The sequence below is a fragment of the Struthio camelus genome, chromosome 3 (assembly GCF_040807025.1).
Source record: "Struthio camelus isolate bStrCam1 chromosome 3, bStrCam1.hap1, whole genome shotgun sequence".
Classification (NCBI taxonomy): domain Eukaryota; kingdom Metazoa; phylum Chordata; class Aves; order Struthioniformes; family Struthionidae; genus Struthio; species Struthio camelus.
Window position 1 is genome coordinate 138,895,719 of NC_090944.1, and position 25,052 is coordinate 138,920,770.

Here is a 25,052-nt window from a genome sequence, read left to right on the forward strand (position 1 = left end):
GCAAGGTGTGTGTGTCAAGGGGGAAAGTGCAAGGGGGTGCAGGGCAGGGGAAGTGCACGGCGGGGTGTGCACAGTGCAAGGTGTGTGTGTGTGTGTGTGTGCTTTCTAAGGGAGGGTTTAAGGGTGTGCATGGATGGGCGTGTGCGTCCTGCACGGGGCGCGCGTGTGTGCAGCGCGGGGTGTGCGTGCCAGGGCGTGTGCGTCCACACAGCGCAAGGGGCCGCTGCGGACGGGGCGGGTTTGCTCAGCGCGCTCCGTGCAAGGGGACGCGCCTGCGGTGTCAGGAGAGCGTGTGCAGCGAGGGCGGGAGCGCACAGCGCGGGGCTGCGCGCGGGGCTGGGCGGAGGGGCTGCGCGCACAGCGCCAAGCCGGGGTGGGGGCGTTATGTAAAGGGCGGGTGTGCGCATAGTGCGGAGGCGGGGGAGTGCGCAGCGCAGCGGGTCCCGCGCAAGGCGGGCAGCACGCAGCACGGCGCCCCGCAGGCGGCGCCCGGCGGCGGCGGCGGGGCGCGGAGCGGAGGGCAGCGGAGGTGACGGCGCGGCGGCGGGCGCCGCGGAGCTGGTAAACACGAGGAGGAGCGAGGGCGGAGCGGGGCCCCATTGGCTCCGCGGCCGGGCGCGGGCGGAGCGGGGCCGCGCCGCGCGGGTGGGGCGCCGCGCCGGGAGTCGGCGCGCCGGGAGTCGCCGCGGCCGCGGGAGCAGCGCGCACCGCGCCGCTCGCCGGCCGAGGAGGAGGAGGAGGGAGGAAGGCAGCGAGCCGCCGCGGAGCAGCCGGGGGGGGGCTTAGCCGTAAGCGCGGCGGGGGCCGGCGGTCCGTGCGCGCGCCCGTGTCTCCTCCTCCTCCTCCTCCGCTGCCGTTTCGGGCCGCCTTTTGTGTGCGTGTCGGCCGGGCCGGGCCGGGCCGGGGCGCTCGGCGCTGCCCGCGGAGGCGGCGCGACGCGACGGGACGGGGCGCGCTGCCGCCGCGTCGGGGCAAGCGGGGCCGCGCCGGGAGGGGGCGGCGGCGGCGGCGGCAGCGGCGGGCTCACCCCCCCCCCCACCCTCCAACCTCCCCCCCCCCCCCTCCCGCGGCGGCGGTGCCCGACGGGGCGGGCGGCCCCGCGGCCGGCACAATGCCTATTGTGACGCACTTCGCGCGAGCGGCGGCCGCTGCCAAGCGCCGGCCAGACTTGCTGGGCTCAGCACTTTCGGCAGAACAATGGGGCCGGCCCGGGGGAGGCGGCCGGGGCCGCCCCGCTCGCCCCGCACCCACCCTTGTCTCTCTCCCCCTCGCAGGCGACCGGGAGCCCCGATGGCCAAGCAACCCGCCGATGTGAACTCGCCGTGCGAGCGCGCAGGCGGGCAGCTGCGGGCGCCCCAGAGGCCCGGCCCCCCCGGCCCGCACCTCCGGCCCGGCGCTCCCACCTCGCTGCCCTGGGGCGAGGGGGACCCGTCCTCCGTCTCAGCTGCCTCGGCCTCGTCCTTGCCGTCGCCCCCCGTGGCGCCCCCCACCAGCCCCAGCCCCTTCGCCACCCGCTCGCCGCTCTTCATCTTTGTCAGGCGCTCCTCGCTGCTGTCGCGCTCCTCCAGCGGGTATTTCTCCTTCGACGCCGACCGGAGCCCCGCGCCCATGAGTTGCGACAAGGCCACGCAGACCCCGAGCCCCCCGTGCCAAGCCTTTAACCATTACCTGAGCGCCATGGGTAAGCGAGACGAGGGTAAGAAAGCCGTTTGGCCTCGCCGGCCGGTTTCCCCGGGGGCGAGCGTCTACGGCGGCGCTGCCCGCCGGCCCCGAGCCCCCTCGCCTCGGTTGGCGAGCGTGTCCTGGACGGGGGCCCCCGCGGCGGGACAAACGCTGCCGGGGAGAGCAGGAGGTGACGGGTGTCCCCCCCCCCCCCGACCCCATCCCCGGCTCGTGCCGGCCGTTTTGCCGCCGCCGGGCAGAAGGACTCGGCCGTGGGAGCCGGAGCCTCTGATCCAGAGCTGCTCCGGGGACCGCCGGCGATGGCTCGCGGTCTGGGCGCCCGGGTCGCCCGCCGGCGAAGGAAGTCGCAAGAGCAGGGGGTGGAGGGGGCGGCGAAACCAAAGGCTGCGCTGACGAACGCGCCCCCCCCCCCCTTGGTAACAGGCTCCGAGGTTTTGGGAGAGGTGTTTAGGGAGTTGCTTTTAAATCGTGGCTTTTGGGGCATTCAAAATCGCCTCTAAGACTTCCCTCCCCCCCCCACCCCCCCCCCACCCCAGGACTGAAACCTTCCAGTCTGGGCGATGTGAAAAAGATGCCAACTGAGATGCAGCGTGCAGCTTTTTTAATAGGAAAATAGTATACTCAGGAAGAGCTGGCATGCTAGCTGCAGCTTTCTAATAGGAAAATAATATGCTGGATGTGTTTTGATTTCCACCATCTGGTTTGGCGACGGTGATTTTTTTTTTTTTTTTGGTTCAGTGTTTCAATTTCATGCGTTTGAATCGTGCTCCGTTACAAGATCTGCCCGCCCTCCCTCCCTCCCTCCCGGCTGTAACCTACCCCGGTGGGGAGCGTACCTGCGGAAGAGGATTGCAAAATACTCGTTCGGGTCTTGAACCTGGGCCAGAGAAAGTTTCGGACGGCCGTAGCCTCTGGATAACTTCTGCGCGCTCGTATCGGCGCGGCGATGGGCAGGGGGCTCTTTTTGGCTGGGTTCACCCTGGGAGCTGTTCCCCGCGTTGGTGCGGCTCGCGGCGGGCTGGACGTTTGCCCGGGTAGCAAAGTGTTGGAGGTTTTTGTGAGTTGTCCGTCTCGAGGCAGAGAGCACAGCCTGCTCCACATACCTGCTTTTCCCAGCCCATGTGGGGGCTTTAAATAGCTAAAGGATACCCAAGCGGGTGTTCTTCCAGCAAATTTTGGGGGGGGGGTTATTTATTTTGGGGGGACGTAGGTTGATTTCTGCTTGGGGAGAGGAGATAAAATTAGTTGAAGCAGGTGAATCCTGCTTCACAGTCAGCAGCAGGGCTGACTGCGCACTGCTTTTATGGTTGCTTGCGAGGCAAGACGAAATTTTTTTTTATTTTTTTTTTCTTAAACAAACTGCTCAGGCTCGTAGGTGCCACGGTCACAAAACTCCCGTTTGTGTTAATGAAACCAGAATTGGTATTTGAAAACATCATCTGTAGCTGGTCGGGGTTTGTGTTTACACGTGGCTTAGCAGGTAAGGCTTGAATTCAAGGCACTGAAGAAAGCACTGATATAACAACTTCTCGAAACATTTCGCTGATATCTTTCTGCTCTTGTGATTAATTCCACTTAATTGAAAGAGTGGATGCTAACCTCCACGTGGCAAAAACGAAGGAAGGTGGGCTAACTCGCGTGGTAGTGATGCAGGGACTGGTGTTGATAACGTTTCTTGGTGAATAACAAACATCATCTTCAAGCTTTACATGATCAAAACATCTTTTTTTTTTTTTTTATATAGTTAATGGCTGTGGTTACAGCTGCAAAGTGCTTACTGTAATATGCCCTTAGGAAAGATTTTCTGACATTATTGCAGTAATTACAGCTTTATGCTGGTTTCACAACCTTATGCAGAAAACACACGTAGCATTACTAGACAAGGATACTGGAGTCCTGTAGCAAGGATGGTCATAGCTATTTTTCAGCACTAAATAACCTTTTTTTTTCTTTTTTTTTGTACTCCAGAAAGACATTGAAGTTTTCTCTAAGTTTCCAAACTCCTGCTTTTCCATCCCTATGGAGAGCTCGGTGAATGCTGCTGAAATGATGATTTTACTCGAGTCTTTGTTCTGTTATTGTTGCTAGGGGCATCATCCTAAACAACTATAAGCAAACGGAAAATACGCCAGCTATTTAAATGAGACCCTTGGCTACTTTCAGACATGATTAAGCTGGAAATGTGAAGCTGCACAGCTATTTTATTCTCGTTCAGGGACTGCAAGTCCCCGAATGTGCCTTGCTGCTCGGCTAGCCTTGAGGAAGGCGTATGGGGAAGGGTTCAGAAGCTGTGTAGTTTTGCCAGATGAGGACCTGAACCTGCGGGGCTTGCGTGGCTGATGTCCTGTGGCCTCCATGGAAGCGTCTCTGATACAGGACGTGGAAGACCCAAGTCCTACAAGCTCTCCGGGAAGTGCGGGCATGGGAAGCTAGCAGGCTGGTGTATGACCCATACATGTGAAAGGATTTTTAATAGTTTCTCAGAGTAACTGCGTATCTCTGGGGTGCTTATAAAATGGGTCTTATGGAAGCAGAAGTTAAATGTCAGGTTTAAGTTCCCGGTCGCCGCTCTAGCAGTACGGTTAGTGTGGGTCTCTTCTCCACAAATGCAAAGATGAAGGTTTAAGAAGTGTTTCATGAAGTCCAGCCAGGCCCCCTAAATGGTATTGATTTCTCCTCTGTAGCTTGCGCTTTTTCCAATACTGTCTCCTCAGGAAGTGTTAATCTGCAGTTATTTTGACATAACCAGTTACTTAGTGCGCTGTATCTGTGTGCTTCTTCCTTGGTCCCATTGCCTTGGAAACGTCCTGCTGGATGCATGCTGTTAATTTTACACGTGCCGCGTGGGCATGCCTTCGCTAGGACTGCCCAGAGATGGTCAGTAAGTACTGCAGGAGCGCGGGTCACTTTTGGTGGTAGAGGCTGATGCGCACATGGGTAGATGCTTTGCTGTCCGGCTGCGCAAAGGTGTATTAACACACTCACATAAAACCCTTCTTAATTGTTCTGCTGTTGGGAGCTAAGTATGAACATCTGCTTGGCAGGTTGGGGACCAAGGTTTGTATTTTCTGTATGATATATGGCAACCAGTTCTACCTCTCTCACAGATTTTTTTTTTTTTTTTTTTGTCCCCAGACAAGTTGCATTATGCACTGTGGTGCTCCCAGCCTGTCAGAAATCAATTCCTCCTTAAGGAAATAAATGGCATCGTTTCTGCATGCCTTTCCTGGGATGGGAGGCACTCTTAAAATCTTTTTCCTGGGCCCTGGGGTGGGGAGAGATGCTAACTGGATTGCATTGACTCTAGGACACTATTGTGCACTAGAGGTGCAGGCTGTGAGATGAAGAACTTCTCCAGGAGGTGTAAGCAAGGTGGCCTTTAATAGTAAATATATGTGTCCTGTAAGGTTTGTGTGTCCAGGGCATGACGATAGACTGGTGTTTCTAACCCCTTCGGTGAGGAGCGGTTGAGCATTTCTGAGGGGCTGGTCGAGCAGAGCAAGCTCATGCTCTGCCCCTAAACCACCTCCTTGAAATTTCTAAAACTTTCACTGAAGTTTTCAGAGGTCCAGAAAACAACTGAAAGCTGAAAATGACCGTACTGGACAGAAAGGTGGAGGCACGGGGAGCAGCACCAGGGAATTCCTGGTGATGCCTTTTAGCTGTAGGAACATCTTAGCTACAGAGATGTCTAACACCTGCAACTATATAAGCAAGTGCTAATTACTGCAGGAAACACCGCTTCTGGCATGCGACACGGCAGAAGGGCGTTTTGAATGCCGCAGGGTAGGAGCAGGTTGTTGTTCGCTTGGTACAAACGCAGGAGGAAGAGGGCTGCTGGCAGAGCAGAAATGCTTCAGGTGTCAGCCAAGCAAAATTGGTTCCCTGCTGTATCTTGGGCAATATAGCTAATCTCGCGATTTGCAGATGAGCATTGCAGCCACTGAGGCCCTTTGCAAAAATTGCGATTAAGGGCAGCTGTTAAATGCTGCAAAACTGAGAGTGCTTTTGATGCAACTTTTGCAAGTGTCTCAGCTGAGATGGGTTTCCGCAGCAGATGTCCCTACTTGCCGAAGCGGAGTTGTTGTGCTCAAAGTCTGCTGTGGTGCTCAGCACCCAGCGGCCTTGCTCAGTTTTGCTGTGGGATGAGGGGCGTTGGGATGCCCGCTACCCCAGCGGGCTCCTGAAATGGTGCACTCGTGACAGCTTTACTCATTTTTTTTGTGGCTTATTTAAAAGTCAGGAAATTGGAGGCAGGATGACAATCTTGATGTGAAATGATGGATTTGTGTTTACAGCTGCAGGAAAGGGGACCTCAGACTCCCTGTTTGCAGGGTGAGTTACTGCAAGGGCTGTGTTTGCAGCTTTATATCCCAGACTGTTTAATTTGCTATGATAGAGTCCACTTTAAAAGCTCTGCTTTTGTATCTTGTTCCGGCATTTAAAATGCTTAATCTTGTTTCTTGGAAAAAAATGTGAAGCAACGAAGAGAGGTTCTTGAATGGGAGACATAAAGCAGTTTGCTGTGCAAGGTTGATCCAGCATATTAAGAAAGATACTTTTGAGGATGAGTGAAGGAGGAACAGTGATGAGCTTATTTGGCTTTGCCAGGACTAGGAAGAAGTCCCTGATGGCGAATCGAAGAGATTATGCTGGAGATTTGATGGTGGGAGAGAGGTCCTAGTGTTATATTCTGCTGAGAAACGACAGAGGAGATAGGTTTTCATGCTTTTGGATCTCCAGCATTCAAAAGAAGTGAAACAAAAGCACCCTCGTGTCCTTGGATTATATTTTCTGTTTGTCCCTTCAGCTTCTCTAGAAAGTGATGCTCTACAGGCTTGGGGTGGTGCTGGAGTGGGTGCTTGATCTTCCAAGGGTTCCAGAGTAGCTGATAGCACATCTTTCCTATCTGGAGCCAGCTTTTCCTGTCTTACTGGAAATGTCCTGCTCAATGTGTCTTTTGGTGATTTTCCCCCTTCCCCGGGACAGCAGAAAGCCTATTCCCAATCCAACTTTAACCAAGTGGAAGCTCTAGCACCCAGGAAATACTCCGTGCCCCCAGAAGGGACCATAAAGATTGAAGAAAAGTATGGCAGATGTGGTGGGTCCCCTGCAGAGCAATGGCACATGTGGAGGTGGTTTGCATGCAGGAGCGCTTGGGATAAAATGATCTGAGACAAGAAAACAACCATTCAGAGATGGTGTAAGAGTCATAGACCAGTGTTCCCAGTCCTTGGCTCTTAATGGGAGCTGCTCATTTTGGTTTATTTTTTCCCGAAGAGCAGCTTTATCTAAAAGAGCAGGAGGTGCACGTGCAGGCTTTGTATACATTTTTCTGGAGGTATTTGGAACAGGCACGTAGAAGTGCTTTGTAAATTAGTTTCCTCTGTGCTATTTTGATCTCGGTATGTTTTCCTGCCCTCCAGAAGAGGGGAAAGAAGAAGTGTGAAGTTTTCATGACTCTGCATGGAACTGTTTTGCTCTTTCTCCAGCAGAGGTGCCAGCAACCTGCATGAAAATAAATAATAATAATAATAATAAAAAAACCCTGGCTGTTGTGAGTAAAACTGTGTTGGGATACCCTTTAGGTGTTGTATAGCTCAACATGGGAGGGGAAAACAGCACTTTCATGTGAACTCAACGTGAAAGAGTGGGGGGGGAAACCCTGGGGATGTAGCAGAAAGGTGAATTTAATGGGGAAATCTTAAACCAAGAAGCTGAAAAACATGAATATGCCCAGAGCTATGATGCCTCCTTCCCTACAAGAGGTTGCCGTGCTCCTGCTTTCCACTTCACTCTTACCCCATGTTCCTGCTGGCGCTGGGGAGGGATCTTCAGTGCCTCCTGAGGAGGTGCAGGCACCTTTCTTTGCTGGAGGCTGATACTTCTGGCCAGGTGTGACTGGTTGTTTTTTGGGGGGAAAAGCAAAGAGCCACATCTCTGACATAATGGCCACGGCGCTGCCTTCTCGCCGCCAATTTTCAGGGACCTACTCCAAAGTACGGAGGTGCTAGAGTTTCTCAGCAGAAGGCTTTGGCACGCTCGGTTAGCTCTTACGGCCAATGTCTGCGCGTCCGATCTTGTTCTTGGAACTGGACCCATCTGACTTGTGGTGTAAAATGAGAGGCTGGGACTGTAAGGGGGAGCTCCAGCCCAAACAGCCAGTTTGGTAAAGCTACGAGCTGTTGGAAGCAGGCCCTTGCGCTGGAAAATAGGACACGGTGGTAGCCCTTTGGTTAATGTTACCTAATAGGTTTTCTTGTGAACGTGCCATTTCAGAGCCACTGGGTTTCTCCTTGAGCTTCATGCGTGTAACCTGGTGTTTCATCTGAAGCCATTTTCCAATGTTTTTACAAGGAGATTTTCTTAAAGGGGATTTGGATTACAAAACCTGGAAGATACAAGCGAAAAAAAAAAATTGCATCCAAACGTGGGCCACAGTGATTTTGCTAGTGGTGCCAGTCTCTAGACTAGGACATCCTCTGGGCTCAGACCTGTGAGTGGATGGGAAGCTGCTCAGGATGCACCCAAGACGTAGACCTCCCGGGGATGCTGGTGGCTGCTCGGGATGCACTCAAGACATAGACCTCCTGGGGATGCTGATGGCTCCTTGGAGCACTGGTGTGGCCCCTGGTTTCTCAGGAGCAAAGTGTTGCTGATTGCCCCAAGAGAGGAAGGACAAGGCTGCGAAGGAAGTCCCAGCTTCACAGGTCCCAGCAGAGATTTGTGCATGAGGAGAGGATTGCATAGTGGTAAAGCCCAGGCTCAGTGCCTGGGTGCCTCTGGGGCTCTTCTGTCCTTCTCCTCTTCTTCCCCTTTTCTAGACTTTTCTTAGCCCACCTGGCCCCCCACCCCTTCTCCGCTCCCTGCTGCATCTTGATTTGTACCCCGACCCCTCGTTGTGCGCTGCTCCTTCCTCAGTGCTTCATAATTTTGTGCCCATCTTTACAACTGAGAGGTGCCGGGGCTTTGGGAGAGAGGCTGTAGCAACCAACCCCTTCCCACTGAGCTTGGGTCCAGGCTTGGCTTACCCAGGTGGGACGCCAAAGGCAGGAGAGGCTGGGCCACTGCTGGCAGTGGGCCCCTGGAAAGCTGCTTGGAGACCTCCCTGGCCTTAGCCAAGGGTCTTGACATTAGTTGTCAGAATCGAGTCTGGACCTCTATTCCTGCTGTCATCTGAGCAATTGACTTTTCCTTTTTTTTTTTTCTTTTTTTTCCTTTTTTTCCTCCTTTTTTCCTCTCTTCCGTTCTCTCTTTTCTGTTGTTCCCCCTTTCCTGTCCCTTCTTTTTTTGTCTTTGCCCAAGGACACAACGTTTACACTTTAGTCTTGCCATTGACTTAAGCGGAATAATTTTGGCTTGTAGGCTTGTCAGCCAGCAGCGTTTCACATATGAGGGCAGGGGTCACATTCCTTTGATCTCGGACAGCGCCCTGTACTGAAACAGCCACATCTGCATGGGTTCGAGCAGGGTTAATGGCAAACGTGGTGTCTCTCGGCGCCTCGAGCTGCTCCCTCCATCCGGCGGAGGTCGTGTTGCGCGGCGCCACGCGTGCAGCTTGTGCTTAGTATCCGCGCGTTTGGCCGAGGAGCTCACTGGCCACTTTAAGGAAATCCTCGAGAGAAGGAGATGTTCTCGTAAGGCGTCTTTCCATGCCTTGGCTGCTAACCCGAGTTGCAACTCTGGCTGGGTTTCTCGTGTTTTCCCTCGCCGGTCTGCGGGAGCAGAGACTCGCCGACCTGCCCTGCGCGGGGAAAGGCTGCGTTTCCCCTTTGCAGCCGTTAACGGGGGCCGCGTTCGGGCGTCTGCCTTAGCAAACACATGTGACGGAGGACACAAAAAAAAAAAAAAAAAAAACGACAATAGATCGTGCAGGCACCTTGCAGGATGCAAATCTGTCACGAGTGTTTAACCGGCCGGGTTCAAAAGCAGAGGTTTGAGCTAGTGAGCCGCGGGAGCGCTCTGCGGTGAGTGCAGGCGGGCGACGGAACGGGTGCAAATGGATTGGAAAAGGAGCTGCGCCCCCGATGTGGGGCTGTCACCGGGATATGGTAGTCTGCTTTTTGAGCAAAACGTTGCCTGGTGGTCTTGGCTGCCAAGGCGAGAGAGGCTGGCCCGAGCAAAGATCTGCATGTTGTTGTGCCCGCGCAGTTCACTGCCCCTTTGCTATGAAGATGCTGTTTTCCGGTTTCCTGTGAGTCGCTTTTAGCATTAGAGGAAGGAGCGGGGATGGAAGTCGTGCCTGACCCAGAACCGCTGGGTCGACCCGTTGGACTTGCCTAGGTTGTGCACGTCCAGCGAGGCGTTTCCCGCCTAGATGGGCCTTGGAGAAGTTCTCCGTTGGCATGTGGAAGACGGGCTCCGGTCCTCAGTCATCTGCCAATCGGAGAAACACCCAAGTCCTGAAATCTTCCTGATGGCGTGGGATTTTTTTTTTTTTTTTGCGAGTGCCTGCTTTGTGTATTTCGCAGATCTGGGTTTTTAAGCATCGCGTCTTCCGCCGCAAGGGCTGTGTCGCGCTCGCGCTGGGGAGCCCTGCGGCGCGTTGTGATATGACTGGGATCGCTCACGAGCGGCACGGTGGCTAGCAAAGGCACGGTGAGCTTGGAAAGTTTCTCTGACTGGTTTTGCAACCCATTATGACTGGCCACTTTTTGATATTGCGATTTGGCAACGCCACAGAAAGTCCTTTCTGAAAACCTCAGTCTGATTTCACTCTCAACCACGGAACCGTAATATTAATTTCTCGACCGCCAGAGCTTTTATCGTTCGAGGCTCCCGCGGAGGTTCGTAGAGGCGGGTGTTGGGTAGGAGACGGAGGGGAAGGGGACTTGCACGGTCCCTGCTTCCCAGCCATCTGCTCGATGCAGGTCACCCTACCCTGACCCGAGCGGGTTTTGCATTTCCAAAGTGTCGCCATCCCATAGCGCGAGGGCTTTGCTGAATGAAATTCAGCAGCTAGCGAGATAAATACAGTTGTGCCTGATAGAGCCTGCCTAGGGTACTGCTCTTTCGCTACTACGGCGTGAAAACAAAACAGCTCTCGGAGCCAAGCAGCGTTCATTTGGCTCAGAAATAAATTTTCCAGTCGGTTTGGAGCCAGACACTTATTTAAATTTTTTTTTTTTTTTTTTTTTTTTTACTGTCCTACTAATCCTTTGAATATTTTGAGATTGGAAGCTATTTGTAGTCCCTTGTGACTTCTTTTCAGCTTTCGGGCCAAGTTTGTGAAATGCTCCGTTTTGTGTGTGTGATTGGTGGTGGTGGTGGTGGTTTTTTGTTACGGGCGGTAATGCTTGTTCAAACCCTGAACTTCTGATTGCAACCGGGGGAAGAGGTGGCGCAGGTAACGCGCCGAGCCTTGGACGTGTCACAGGCTGTTTGTTTCTCCCTCAAATGCTTGGGGCGGGGGGATGAACGGTTGTTTTAGCGTTTGTTTAGAAACTTCTTAAAATGGAAACTCAAGTGGTTGGTCATGTACAGTGAAGCCTAACTGATATATTAGTTCTTTTTTTTCTTTCGGGAGCCCAGTTCTGTTTTCTTAGGTCTGGTTTTTCTGTTTACGATCTGGAAGGCAATATTTAAAAGAAGAAAGCTCCAGTTCTTTAACGGAGATGAAAAGTCCTTAAGTTTGCTCTAAGTGCAGCTCCTCTGCATGCAAATCTAGTTGTGGCTTGCTGCTTAGTACAAGAGCAATCATTTTCCTTTCCTTGTTGGCCTTCAACAACTGTTTGGTGAAGAAATGTGAGAATTTGATTAAACTGTCAAGACAGTGGTTTGGTAAGGTTAGAGCAGAAATTGCTGCTGCGCCTGCAAGAAAACAGAACGATTTTACAAAAGAGAGGAAAAGAAGATTTTGCTTGGGAAAGAAATTGGAGGGTAGCATCTTGGCTCTCTTTGGCGTGGTTTCGGAGTTACTACGCTTGCTCGTGATGGCGTTTGGGATTTTTTTTTCCATTCGATTAGTTGGCTTTGCACTATCCTGAGGTTTGTAGAGGCGACGACGTAGCCTTAGGAGAGCAAGACTTTGACTTGCAGTTATTTGCGCAGGACTCGCAGGGGCTGGTTTTGCTCTTAGATGTGTCCTGTGCCCACCTACCCTACCGGAGGTGGTATACAGCTTGCGGAATAATCTTTTCCTGATGTTCAGGTTTAGGATTTCAGGCTGTTATACGGGATTTGGAGGCAATCTCTGCCCACATCTCTTGACCACTTCTTCGATCTGAGCAAAACCCCACCAGGGCATGTCTTGGAGCTGCTTCAGCTTGTCGCAGGCTGTTTCAGAGGGGACCAGTGCTTGGGGAAGTGCGAGGGGATGCTCTTAAAGGAAGCTGAATGAAAGCCTGTCCTGCTCTTGCCTTGTGCAGTGAGACGTAAAATACGTGACACTTGAAATGTCTCGTAACAAGGCTCCCAGGTGAAGGGGTGTTTTGTGGCTTTGAGAAAGCTGAGGAAAGTCCTCTTTGAACCGCTCGCTTCCTCTGCGTTTCCATGCTGGTAGCAATTTCAGTCTGGGGCGTGAGCGCGATTCAGGCTGATCCGACTTGTGTGAAAGTTAACCGAAAGCCCTACAGTTGTGGTGGTGGTCCTCATGATAGCTCCCCAGAGCGTCCCCTCATGAGCCTACGTCCTTCAGCCCACATCCCCATGCCGTTTCCACTGTGCCCGTGCAAGCATCGTTGTCATTAAAAGGTATAGGGAGAGGTTCTGGTCGGGCAGGCTCAAATTTTAGGAGACGTGCTTAATTCTTGCTGATTTTCACAGGCTGACAAGGCTGCCAGCCTCTAGACTAGGACATCCTCTGGGCTCAGACCTGCGGGTGGATGGGAAGCTGCTCGGGATGCACGCAAGACGTAGACCTCCCGGGGATGCTGGTGGCTGCTTGGGATGCACCCAACAGCTCTCGCTTGCAGGGGCGCTCTGGTAGCAAATTTGACTAACTGGGGGTGTTGGTCCACACTCTTGCACGCTCGTTTTAACTCAGTGGTTTCTCTTGTCACTCTTTGCAAGATGACTTGCCCCTCAAGGAGAGGAGCAGGCATAGGCAGCAGGCGGGCTAGCCCGTGGCAAGCACCTGAGCAATGTGCATCACTGACAAAGAGAAAGTTTGATCTATTTGCACCTCTGCTTCTCCAGGGAGGGCACTTCCCAGTTGTGCTGCCCCCCTCAACCGAGCACGGAGAGTTGTCTTTTAGCGTGTTTCTGTGCGTAAATCTAACGTTTCTCTTTTGAAACAACTTTTCTTTTGAAACAACGCTCGTGTCTTGCTAGCTTTGACCCTTTCCAGCAAAAGGCACCAACTGTAACAGGGACAGAGGGGTTATTTGGTGTAGGCAAAACATAAAGGCTTGTTTGGGGCTGGTTCGCCTACCCTTGATGCTTTTGATCAAAACAAGAGTTGTGGCAGATCATCAGCTCGGAGCCAGGTGTGAGAGCGGGGCTGATGTGGCACCTTGACAAACAGTGGTCCAGCTGAGGCACCTTGCATACATTAACACCAGTCCAAGCTGTCTGACTCCTGGAGGACTCTTAAGATCTGTATTTAAAAAAAAAAATAAAAATAGTTGTCTAGTGACTTTTGCCAAGCCTAACAGGCTATTTGTTTTTCTTTTTTACTGTTTTTCACATGCTCTGTTTTTGTTCTCTGCAGCTTCCAGGTGGCGGTCTCACTCGCTAGCAGAAGATATGCAGCCAGAACTATGGATTGCCCAGGAACTGCGGCGCATTGGAGATGAATTCAATGCCTCCTATTGTCCAAGAAGGGTAATTTTCAGATTTTTCTTTTCCATTTCTTTCTATGCAGCCTCTAGCAGGGAAAAGGATAATTGTGTCTGGAAACAAGTTCTTTAGCAAACATTTCATTCCCTCACATGCTTGGAGGGACGCGCAGGTGGTTGTGTTTGCTTGGGTGTAGGGGTACACTGCCTGTACTGTGGAGTCATTTGCTGTTAAAATGTCGTTAAAGCAGTTCAAAACAACCTTTAAATTGGGACTTGAGGCTTTCAGGTATAAAATTCACAATATTATTCATAGTATTGTGAGCCAGTAGAACATGTTCTATTGGTGGATTAGGACTGAACCTGAGAATAATGAGGAAGAACCTCCTAAAAGTTGTATATTTTGGTATATGTTTTGGAATGAGAAGAGCTCCCCTGGAAATGGTACCCTGCCGGGAGCCGGAGAGCCATCACGTGCGGGGACCAGGTGACAGGGTTTTCAGGGACACGGGCAGAGAGCTGATGCGGCAGGTTTCTGTGCTCACCAACCTGCCTGGCTCCTGAATTGCTGCTGCTGAAGATGATGTAGGTGGAAAACACAGTCGCAAATATGAAACTGGGTCTGATCACTGTTTTTTTTTTTTTTTTTCTTACAAAGAATCTGAGAGTGCTGTTTTTAAGAGGTGTATTTGTAACACTCTAAACTTTTACCTTTGTGTTGCAACAGAAATAGGTGAGACTGACACCTCCTTCCCCCCCAAATCAATGCAAAAAGAAATGAGGCAACAATAGTTTCCAGAAAGAACAAAGTTAGCAAGTAACCCACCTGTCCTGTATTATTAATGGCTGCATGTTCATACATGTGGTTGCTAGTCCACCAGCTTGTCCTTTTGCTAGTCTGAGAGAAGTCAGAAGCATGTAATGTGCAAGCGTCAGTGATGGAAAGCTGACTGCCTGGATCTTTATCTGTCCTCCCCAAGTCATGAGTCACCCGTGCAGCTTATTTCCTCATCCTTTCACGGATTCATATGGCAATTGTCTTTCGGCCGAAGTTTCCCCCTAAATGAGGGCCAGGCTGTCTCGGGCTGACTCGTTCTGCACCGTGTCTTTCCGGATTGCCTTGCTTGCTGCTTTTCCATCTGGTCTGTTTTCTTTGTGAATACTCTCATTTTTCCCCCATGCTGGACGGGGCGTGTGTTTGCTAGGGTCATGCTACTGATGCAAGAAAAATCCTCAGCACTTTGTTTCGATCATCTTTATGAATGGCCTGAGCTGCTCTCCCCTCTCTCTGTGGCTTTCTTCCTCCTCTCTTGTTTGCACATGCTGGTACTGAGAAGCCTACTTGTTCCACTACGAGCCTGCATCTGTTGTGCAGCAGAAGATTTCCTTCAGGTGCGCTTTTGTCGAAAACTTGCTCTGCTGTCTGGCACAGCTTTTACTATAAGCTCTACTCCCTTCCTGGACACATTCTTCCAATACAGTCAGAAGCCCAACCTGTAACGAAGTGGTGATAAGCTGCATCTCATCCAGACCCTGGAGCACATCTCCCGAGCCCTCCAATCTAGCCTGATTCCTCTTGATGCAAAATACCCGATTATTTGCACAGCAAGCAGTCTTTTCGTTTAAAAGCAGAACATCTGTTCAATGAGAGACAGGGACTAAATCGTTTCTGCTAGCATTTGGAAGTCTGAGGGCGTCTGGTAGCGGCTAGCTGATTCAGAAGGGCTTGCAGAAATGCAGGCTGCTGGGTTTGTTGTTGTTGGTTTTTTTTCTCCTCTTCACCTATCCTCCTTGCTGGCTTCTGGAGTTGTGCTGCGAATTCTCTCCCAGCCCAACTGCAGAACATCGGAACGGGGGCTGCGCAGTTCAGCTATATATGATCTCTTGCTCTTGTTTTCTTGTCTTATCCTTGAACCAGCTGAAGTAAAGGTTTTCTTCCCCTTGAAATTGGGAACCTCCATGATGGGCTTGCTCTTGTTCTTCCTTAGTTGCCCTATCGCTCCTGCCCGTGTGGTCTGAGGGCTGGAGAAGCCAGTTGTGGAACACAGTGTTTCTGCCGGTCTCTGATTCAAGCAGAAAGTAGCATCGGTCCCTGTTGGTTTAAATAGATGCTGATGAATTCTTGTCATCCGTTGTGTTCAGAAATAAGTGAGTTTCGGAGCATTTAAGCAATTGTTTTAGGATTATTGCTGCTGATGCACTTGCGTATTGCTTCCGGAATAGGTGTCTTCTCCTTCTGTGGACCGTCTTGCTATTTAGGAAAAAAGATCGTGTTTTCAGAGTAGGAGCCCTTCAGTGGAGCAGCGCCTGGGAAAGGATAGACTGTGAAGCTGTATTAACTTCACTCGCTTTGTGTGGCCAGCGCAAAGCGAGCGTAGGAGGCTCCATATAAGCCTGCCGCAGCCAATGGCTCTGCGGCTGGAGCTGCCGGTGCGCACCGCCGCCTCTCCGTAGCGGCGTCGCGTGCTGGGTTTTGTTTCCCCTTGCCGCAGCTCTGCTTGTCAGCGGACGATTTTCGTGAAGAGGGGCCCGGCGCTCTGACTGCACTGGGGGCTCAGCTTGGTTTCTTTGGTCGCTCTGGTTTGCCCTTTAAGCTGTGTCGTAAGGCAAGAAATGGGGAACTAACAGCGGTGCCAAAATAGCACTTGCTAGACAAGTCGAAGCTGTCGGACAGGTCAGTGCAGCCGTGCCTAGCAGCGGCACTCACGTTCCTCCTTTTCCTTGCTGGGCGGCATGCCCAAAACCTCGAGGTGGCCCAGAGAGCGGCGTCCTCGATGGGCAGAAAGAAAGGGTCTAATGGGCATCAGTAAAGCTTTCCTGCCCCTGCGCCCAGTCTAGTTGCGATGATGCCTAGGCTGGCATCGCCGTGTCGGTACTCGTAGGAGGCTCCGGCTCCAGCTTTGCGGTCGAGTCCAGCTTAACTCGTGCCAAGGCTGCGTTGCTGCAGCCCTGCCTTCCTCCCCCCTTCCACCCCTTCCCATCTCCTCTCCGGCATGGTGCAAACGGGTGGCCACCAAGCGCTCTTCCTTGCCGGGTTTGTTTTCGGCAGGATTGGCTCCCTGAGCCGCTTTACCTTGCCGCTTCCCGGCTCCGAGTAGTTTTATGCAGCCCGTGGGGTTTACTCCCTGCATTTTAGCTGACTTGCTTTGGGTTATTTTTAACTTGCTGAGTAACTTAGAGCTCATCCCGTCACCTTGGGCAAGGCGGTGGCGTGCCAGCGCTTTGCTGGCTCACCCCTTCTCCGCTGCGGGCCTGAGCCGCCTGGCGAGGCAGAAAGTCCCTTCTCCTTTTTGCCTCCTCATTTGTTTCTACCACTTTATTAATAAACTTGGGCGCTTCTCCTCCGTGTCCTTTTTTTCTAAGGGTCTTTTTGTTGTTGTGTCCCCCCCACCCCACCCCACCCCACCTTGCTCTCTGCCTCATTGACTGTTGGGAAGTGAGGTTGGCTTAGCCGGAAGCTCAGCAAAGCGTTTCTCCTGGCCGCCCGGCTGGCAGATGTGCGGGAGACGACTTCCAGGTGAGTAAAACCCTGCCGTCGCGGGAGGCGAACGCGCCACGGGACTGAGATGCTCCCAGCCCCCCTGGTTCTTGAGCAGAGGCTGGAAAAGCTCGTGACGCCCAGGCGAGGAACGCGATGCTGTCTGTGCGGGGTCACGGCAATGCCCTGGGGACGCGGCTGGTCTGCGCCCTCCGGTTTGGGACAGTGGTGGGTTTCACCCCTGCACCATGAGCGCCGGGGGGCAAAAGTTTGCATCTCGGTGTAAACGCCCTGATTTCTGCTCTTTTCTGGGGCACGTGCAGACGTGATTTTGCTGCGCTAAATTTAGATCGCATCGCTTTGCGAACGGAGAAGGAGAGGCGGTGACGTCTGGGCTTCTGTTTTGCTATTTAGAGAAAAAAAAAAAAAAAAAGGCTTAAAAATAAATGCGCTTCGGTGATTGCTCCTTCTCCTTTTTCTTTTCTGCGCACGTGCTTGTGCAACGCAGGTCGGGGTGTTTTGTGAATGAGGCGGCTGTTACGCCTCGCCGTTTATAGAGACCAGCGGTCCGGAGGAAAATCGGCCTGGTGTTAGCACAGGCGGGGACGCGGCAGCTGGCACGTCGCGCTCCTCGCCGGGCGAAGCAATAGAGGCAGGGGGGAAAAGAAATCCTTAGGCTGCTTTTTTTGCTGTTACCGAAGAACCAGACGTGGGCGTCTGGGCGCGGGGTGGGATTTGTCATTCCCCCCCCCATTTCCCTGAGGCTTCTTCCAGAACTCCCCCCTCTCCCCGCCAGGTCACCTCCACGTCTTCCTTGCTCGTCTGGGAGGGCGTTTTGCAAGCCGGCGCTGCCTTAGAAGTAGTAGTTTTGGAAGGCAGAGACGTCGTTCGGCTCTTGGCCTTTTGCCTCCTGCCTTTGGGGAGCGGAAGCCCGGTAGTTTTGCAGAGGTTGCGGTGCCCTTTATGGCGGTGCCCTGCTTGGAAACGTCAGGCTTTGGCTTAGACGGAGATCTGCGGCAGATCGCAGCCGCGTTCGACTTCTGTCCCGCCCGGCTGGCCGAGGCGCGGGACGAAATCCCGGCCGCTTGGCCGGCGTGGTCGTTCGCCGCCGCCGCGGGTGGTGGAAGCACAGGCGTTCACCCTCGGTTCGGCGCCGTGCCGTTCGCGGGCTCGAGCACGGCAGCTCGAGAGGGCTCCCGACCCTCTCGGACTAAGAAAAGTCAATTTTCCTCCTTCTTTAGATCTAAGCCGTCGGTGCTCGCGCGGGTGTGAAGGCAGCTGGGAGCGGGCGGCTCGGTGCCTTTGAGTATTGCAGAGCTGTTTGTTGAAAGGCGACGTGCAAGGTGGCTGGGTTTGCGTTCCTCTGCGTAAAATGCTTTGTTTCACGCTTTGAAATCTCACTTTTTCCCTGGTTTATTGCTGTGGTGGAACCAGCCTCATTTCCTCTCCAAATTAACCTGGTTTTAGTTGTGATGCGCTCTCGGTTGCAAAGAGCAGAAGGCGAATGGACCCTGAAACGTCTGCTGGGGTTAAAAGCAAACGAAAGCCACGTTGGATGTGGTCCGCCCGCACTGAGCGGCCCCAACGCACGCGACTACGACTTCCATTCGTGAGGCGGTCATCTAGGAAAGGTGCTAGTTGGGGGTTTGGTTTGATTTTTTTTTTTTCTTGTTTGATTGGGTTTTTTTCGACAAGTCTGAAGGAACCTATTTATGCTCCCTTGTCCCCGCTCAGAAGAAATCTCAAGTTTGGAGGGCAAGAACCCAAGCGATCCTATCGCCCGAGAGGGAAAAATCCCCGTCTGCAGCTTTACGGGAGTTGCCCACGTAAAGCTGATTTCCTCCCACCTTGGCACAGAGAGGCAAGGAACAAACACCCCGAGCGTACTGCAAGCCTGTTACACCACCGAGAGCTCAAGAGCCGGGAGAACAACCCGGCGAACCCCTCTCCGGAGGTTGGTTTTATGCCGGTGGTGCTGCTGGCCGATCCGGGCCACAGACTTGGCCTGTTCTCCACCAGCATGGAGCCTACAGCCTAGGTGCCTTGGGAAGGATGAGAGGCTCCCTGATTTGAGCCCAGGTCACTCCTAGCTTTGCGTGGCTCCATAGCAGAAATTGTCAGGGATTTCTGTAAATTAGGTGATAGCCTTCAGATTTCAATCTTTGGGAATCTGGGACGTTTTTGGAGTCTTGTTTAGGCAACAGTAGACAGAGAATGCCCTGTTGCCTTTTCTCGTTTTTCTTTTCTTCTTCTGTACCAGGACCACTTAGGTGTTGGAGAAAACTTTACCATCAGCTTTCAGTGAGGGTGTTAAATGGCCTCAAACAAGTTAGGCAAACAGCACAGTTTTCAAGAAAAATGAGATATAGGTGTTTAACTGCATTGCTGAAAGTAAAGTTTGGAGTCCCTCCCCTTAATAACTGTGTGTGTTTTGTGTCTCTGTAAACTAGAAGCTGTCGTGTTTTTTTTCTGTCTAATCAAATGTAAAACCAGGATTAATACTGGCAAGTTTACGTGATAGTATGTCATCTTGCCTCATAAAAGCTCCATAATGACGTGTCCTCTTTTCATAACCTCCACAATACTTTGAGCGTACTGGATTGCAGAGTGGAAGGGACCAAATGTGGATTCTCCTTCTCTGTGTTGCCCGTATGGCATCGCACAAGTCTGAAATTAGTCACTTTTTCTATTTTGTTTTTTTTTTTTTTTTAGGGTTTCTTGGATAATCGCGCGGGAAACCCCCAGATTGTCATTTTGCGCCTCCTGCGTTACATCATCCGCCTCATTTGGAGAATGCAGTGAGTGTCGGACGCTTTGCTTGCAAGACCTAGAGACTTGTCTACTTGTGCCGAAAATCGATGAAGAACAATGAGCAGCGGGTCTTTTCTGTGCCCTATACAGGCAGTTCAGAAACCTTCCTTTCCTAAAGGACATCCAGAAGGTGCCGTGGTCTCTGTCAGTGGAAACTACACACGTGGGCTGCCAGCGTTTATCTGCTCTTGGAGGCACCGGAGGCGCATGCCTTGCCAGTGGACCTATTGGGGACTCTCTGAAGCAGGATTTTGTCTGAGAGTGGTGTTTACTATGTTTCTTCCGAACTTTTTTTTTTTAAAGATTGATCTCAGAGAAAATGCTCAACAGATACTGAATAATTTTTCCATCGTTCCTGGAAACCCGTTGGGCCTGTCTTGGATCTACTCTGCAGTGGAGAAAACTGAGCCAGCCGATCTGCAGAGCTGCCTTAGTTTGTATTACAAATATTACTGTACAGACTCGCAGCCCCTTCCCTTCTCCTTGGCTGGGAGAGGACGTGCCGGGAACCAGTGGTCTCCCTTTCTCTCCTGAGTGTTTGCCCACAAAAAAGAGGCTGCTGGAGGAAGGGAGAGGGATTCAAATCAGCACTTCTTTTATCTGTAAATACCTAATGTAACCCTAAATCTAACCGTATTTGCATCATGCAAATAGCCTATTTCCTGCTGACTGATTTTTTTTCCTTTTTTTTTTTCTTTTATAAATTCTGAAATTCCAGATTTAGCTGTTGGACGCCCACGCTCCAGAAAATCACAACCAAACCAAACAAAAAACCAATCCACCAGGTTGCCTTTTTAGAAATTCTTTCTATGAAGTGTGTGTGTGTGAACACACTTATGTATTGTATGTTATATATAATATATAATGTTGATGACTTTGGATAATGCAGCAATAAAATGTTCTTGGAGGTAGGTTAAAACAGATACTCCAACCCTGCAGTTCTGCACCTGGAGATGAAGGGTCCTACTGCATAACTTCAGGAACTGTTTTCAACCATGGTTAGCGTGTTACCGTTAAACCCAACCCAGGCTTTTTAACATTTTGGATTTTTATCTGGGATCATTTTTGTGTTAGGACACGTCCAGGGTGATGTGAGAGACCAGCCCAGTGCAGGTGCAGAGCAGCATGGGGACAAATGACACAGTATCAGTGGCTTGAAGATCCTCAAATGATTTGAGATCCAGCTGGAACAAATCTTTGGCCAGTTTTGAAAGATACCGCTGTGCGTGGCAGGACTTCCACGTGCTCTTTGAAAAAGGTACAAATCCTTCAGGGCACTCACCGCGTCCCTGCGCGGTGGAGCGTTGAGCCTTCTCATGCGTCGCAGGCTAATGCTGTTTGAGGTGACCCTGCTCGAGAGCCGCGTCAGTACAACGCAAGACTCCCCACGGACGGGTCTGGGGAGTTGTCGTCCGCAGAAGCCGTCTGTCAGATGAACTTCCAAATCATGGTCTTCCCCCCTGGAAAGCCTTTCCTGGGTGATTGATGTTGTGCCGGGCTGGGGCGCTATGTGTCCCAGGGGTTATGTGGTTTCTGCTGTACCATCCGGAGACCCTGTGGCCATAAAATGTAGTTCAAAAGCTCCGCGCAAGGCACAAAACGTCATCGGAGGAAGCAGGTTTGTCTCCTTGCGTCTGTTGAGCGGATGCATCCCCATCGATGGGCCTACCTTGGCTCTCTGGTTCATCTCGAACTCGCAGTAGGCTTCTGCCTAGTGGGTGCTTTTTGAACGTGCTGTTGCTTCTACAGCCTGCGTATCTATGCACAAATGTCCTGTCTGCCTTCAGAACTGTCCCCTTTCCTCTGGCTGGTGCAAGTGGTTCCCGTTTCCTAAAACCAACTTCCAAATCCTTCAGTTTTATTTCTGGTTTCACCAGCACCGTAGAAGAAGGAAAAAACCAACCAATGAACCAGCCCCTAACTGTGGCAGTGGTTTTTCTACTCTGTCGCAATATAGGGAGAAGCTATTCTGAGTGCCATTGTGTTATTAGTAGCATTTTTAACGAAAGCGCAAACTGTACAATCTGAACTCTATGCACTGGCTACTTGTGCCTGTCCGGTAGGCGAAAGACCTGTTAGTCGAGGTGTGGGGCTGTGTTCCTCTGCTTGCACTCGTTTGAAGGATTAAGGAGAGATATTTTGGAGGTTTGGAGGTTTTCTGCAAGATGAACATCTGTCTCGGGAGTTGGCCTTGGTTGCAGAAGGGGAAAAGAGATTGGTGGAAAATAGCCAGTGACCTCGGCTGGAGTCTGAGGAGCAGAAGGGCCGCAGGGTAGGGCAGGTTCTCGCCCCCGTAATCATGTTGGTTTTGGCTCGTGGCACCTGCTCGGAGAGCTGTGCTGCCCTGAATCGTGGTTGAGCCACGGTCTTTTGGTGTTTTCTATAGGCATATGTGCATGGAGGGTTTTTTTTTGTTTTGTTTTTGTTTTTTAAGAAAGGAAGGATAAGAAAAACGAGCTTTTTCTCCGTTGAGCTGTAGCAAGTACCTCCACGTGCTGCATCGATGGGTAAAACCGTGCGTTGTGGGGGCTCGCAGCCTCAGAGCATCCTCAGCGGCCCCGATTCCTGCGGCAAACGTGTTGCAGGTTGGATATCGCGACTCGCCAGTGAGAATGTGTCTCCCGTGAGTACACCAAAGAAACGCGTCCTCGCCGTACCGCCCGGGCGCGGAGCACTTTATTCCCGTCCTCCAAACCTGACCCAGCCGAAGAGCTGGCGGGGGCCGCTCGCGTGGGTTTGTCACCAGGCTACCTTAACGAATGATTGACCTTTTTTCTTTTTTTTTTTTTTTTAATAAAAATTCTAGGAATTATGTGAATAGGCAGGGGAAAAAAGGCAGGTATTGGCACTGTGCGACTTCTCTGCACTCACCTGGAAGCCTTCCCTGCCAAAAGGTAGTCGTGAGAAAAGCAGCCCCTAAAAACAGGCTTTGTGCCTTCAAAACCTCCCCCCTACCCCCAGCCCTGAGAGTTGCGAGGTTTATTCAAAACAAAAGCAAACAAATCTCAAAACACAAGAATGACTTTTTAAATAGGTGTAAAATCCTTTTTTTTTAGCAGACTAATTGGGATGGTTTCTTTTTAAGTCCGCATAACCTGCGTTCTCTCTGTCCGGCCAAAATAATCCAATGAAGAATTTCCTTTGGTTGTGGAGAAACCAGATTTATTCTTGGAGAATCTCATGTTGTGCATTATGCTTCTCTTCTTTTGATAACTGTAAATATTTGAATATTTATTAGAGTAGGGCATGGTATTATTCTCATCATCTGAGCCAAATATCTGTGTGCAATGTATTTCCTTTCCTTTCTCTCATGTAAGTTTTGTACAGCTTTATAAATAAGTAAAAAAATTGACTGTTTTTCTAAACTTTTTTTTTTTAGAAATGAACTTGGTAAATACTGTAGATTCTTTTTTTTCCCTGTGTAATTAATGCACTCTACTGTTCCATAATGCTGTAACTTGTAGAAATGTTGTATATTTATTTTCTGCTTATTTAAGTTCCTGTTTGTTTCCCTCCCCCTTCTCTCCTTCCTGCCCCCTGGTTTTTCTGGTATGCATGAAATAAGTGATTGATTGACTTTCAAAGCACTGGCTTCCAATTTCAGTGCTGTCAATATGGTTTAGATAATGAGATTTTTTTTTTTCTTTTCAAGTGCCTAAGTCCCCTTTTCCAGTAGCGATTTAGGCATGGAAGAGATTTAAGCATTACTGAAAGTTAGTTCAAGTCTCGCTTCTACATGTCCCTAATTTTTGCCGTCCCCTTTTGAAAACACCTTTTCCTCTATCCTGGCCACGTTTTTCTGGACCAGTTTTAACATCAAGTAAAAACCAAAATGGTCACTGATGTACTGATTAATCACTAACCTGTTTCATAGGACCCAGCATATGTAGCATTTTTATCGCAATTTCCCTGGCTTACTTGTGTTTTGCACTGATGAATTTTGGACAGGGTAATTGCCACTTTACTTGTGCAATACTGCTGTAAATAATTGCAGATCTTTTTTTTTTTTTTTTTTAAGATGCAATCTTTTTATGTTCTTAATATGAGGTTTTATATGAATAAAACTTTCAACTATTATTTACCGTGCTGAGTTGTCTTCTCTGTCCTTGCACCCCGACGCGGGTTCCCGGGCAGGTCGCCCCAGCAGAGGCGGGCTGCTTGCTGCAAAGAGGGAGGTTGCAGAAGCCGGCTGCTTGGAGCTGCCGGTGGAGGGCTTCCAGCGTGCTGCAGCTGGTGGAAGACATTAACCTGCACGTCTCTCTTATTGCAACCGTCGTGAAAACCACAGGAGCTGAGCTTTTCCTTGCTTCCATCAAAGTCAAACTGAACGTTAATTCCCCCGGCGAGGACGAAGACCCCGTCCCCTGTTTGCCCCTAGCATAGGACAGAGGCAACTTTGTGAAAGCGGCTGCTGGCGGAAGCAATAAATTGGACGTCGAGGGGATATGGAGAGCCCCAGAAAATCACCGCGACCAGCTGCTTTAGCGAGCCCTAAGCGCAATGCTGGCATCCGTGGGCCATGCCCGGAGAGCCACCAGCTTCTCTCCCAGGCTGGGAAAGGATGCAACAGCGCACCCAAAACGGTACAAATTTACAGCATGAATGACAACGAAAGCTCGCAGACAGAAATGCCTATGTGTAATCTGACTAAATATCCATGTATCCGGCCTCTAGCGAGGCACAATATCTTATTTCCCTCCATAAAACTCCTCAAACCACATCAAGTAGCAAGGATTAACTGGCTTGAATCAAACCAACAGGCATCTCCTTCAGGACCCTCACTGTCCCTGTTGCTTCTTGTGATTTAGCAGAGGGATTAGGAAGTCTTGACAGCAAAGAGCCAGCCAGCACCACGGGCCTCAGCAGCGCCGTGCTGGCCCCAGGTTCATTTCTGTCCAAAGTCCTTTCTGCAAGGCTTTTATTTATTTATTTATTTATTTTTTGCTTAAACATAAATCTGCTGACCCCTGGCCTACAGGTGATGGGGTGAATTTTCTGTGCAACGCCTTGAAGGGGGATTGTAGCCAGCAGGAAAACGCCAAGGCCCCCGCATGGGTGCTGACCTGGGGAGTGGGGAGGGTCCACGCGGGCTCTTGCACGGGAGCTGGAGATGCTTGAACCCAGCGCCCTACGGGAGAGCGAAAGGAGGGACGGAAGAAACAGCGACGTCGGTCTGGACCTTCCCACCTTTCTTTAAAGATCTGGGGGAGCTGCGCGCTTTTATAGCTAGGACTTGTGAAGCTCCTTCCACCAGGCCCAGCCGGCTGGCTCTCTGCCAGGGAGAAAATCGTGTCTGCAGCACAGCTTTTCACCCTTTTCTTTTTTCGGTAACCCTCGAAGAAATCGTGTTGGTGTTGGCCCGG

The 25,052-nt window shown here is 51.3% G+C and overlaps 1 protein-coding gene across 4 annotated transcripts; it reads left to right on the forward strand.

Annotated features, from left to right (window-relative positions):
- The first annotated feature begins 1,079 nt into the window (after nt 1-1,079).
- Nucleotides 1,080-23,766, forward strand: BCL2L11 (BCL2 like 11). 4 transcript variants are annotated; one of them, XR_011140551.1, is made up of 4 exons: nt 1,080-1,696; nt 13,334-13,446; nt 16,838-16,917; nt 18,346-19,582. XR_011140551.1 is itself a non-coding variant. In XM_068940445.1 (3 exons), the coding sequence occupies exons 1-3, from the start codon at nt 1,198-1,200 to the stop codon at nt 19,678-19,680; spliced, it is 702 nt and encodes a 233-aa protein (XP_068796546.1). In that variant the 5' UTR covers nt 1,080-1,197; the 3' UTR covers nt 19,681-23,766. The 4 variants fall into 4 exon arrangements, 3 of the variants coding, with proteins under 3 accessions (XP_068796546.1, XP_068796548.1, XP_068796547.1); XM_068940445.1 differs by lacking the exons at nt 16,838-16,917; nt 18,346-19,582 and adding an exon at nt 19,591-23,766; XM_068940447.1 differs by having other exon boundaries at nt 16,838-19,582.
- The last annotated feature ends 1,286 nt before the right edge of the window (nt 23,767-25,052 follow it).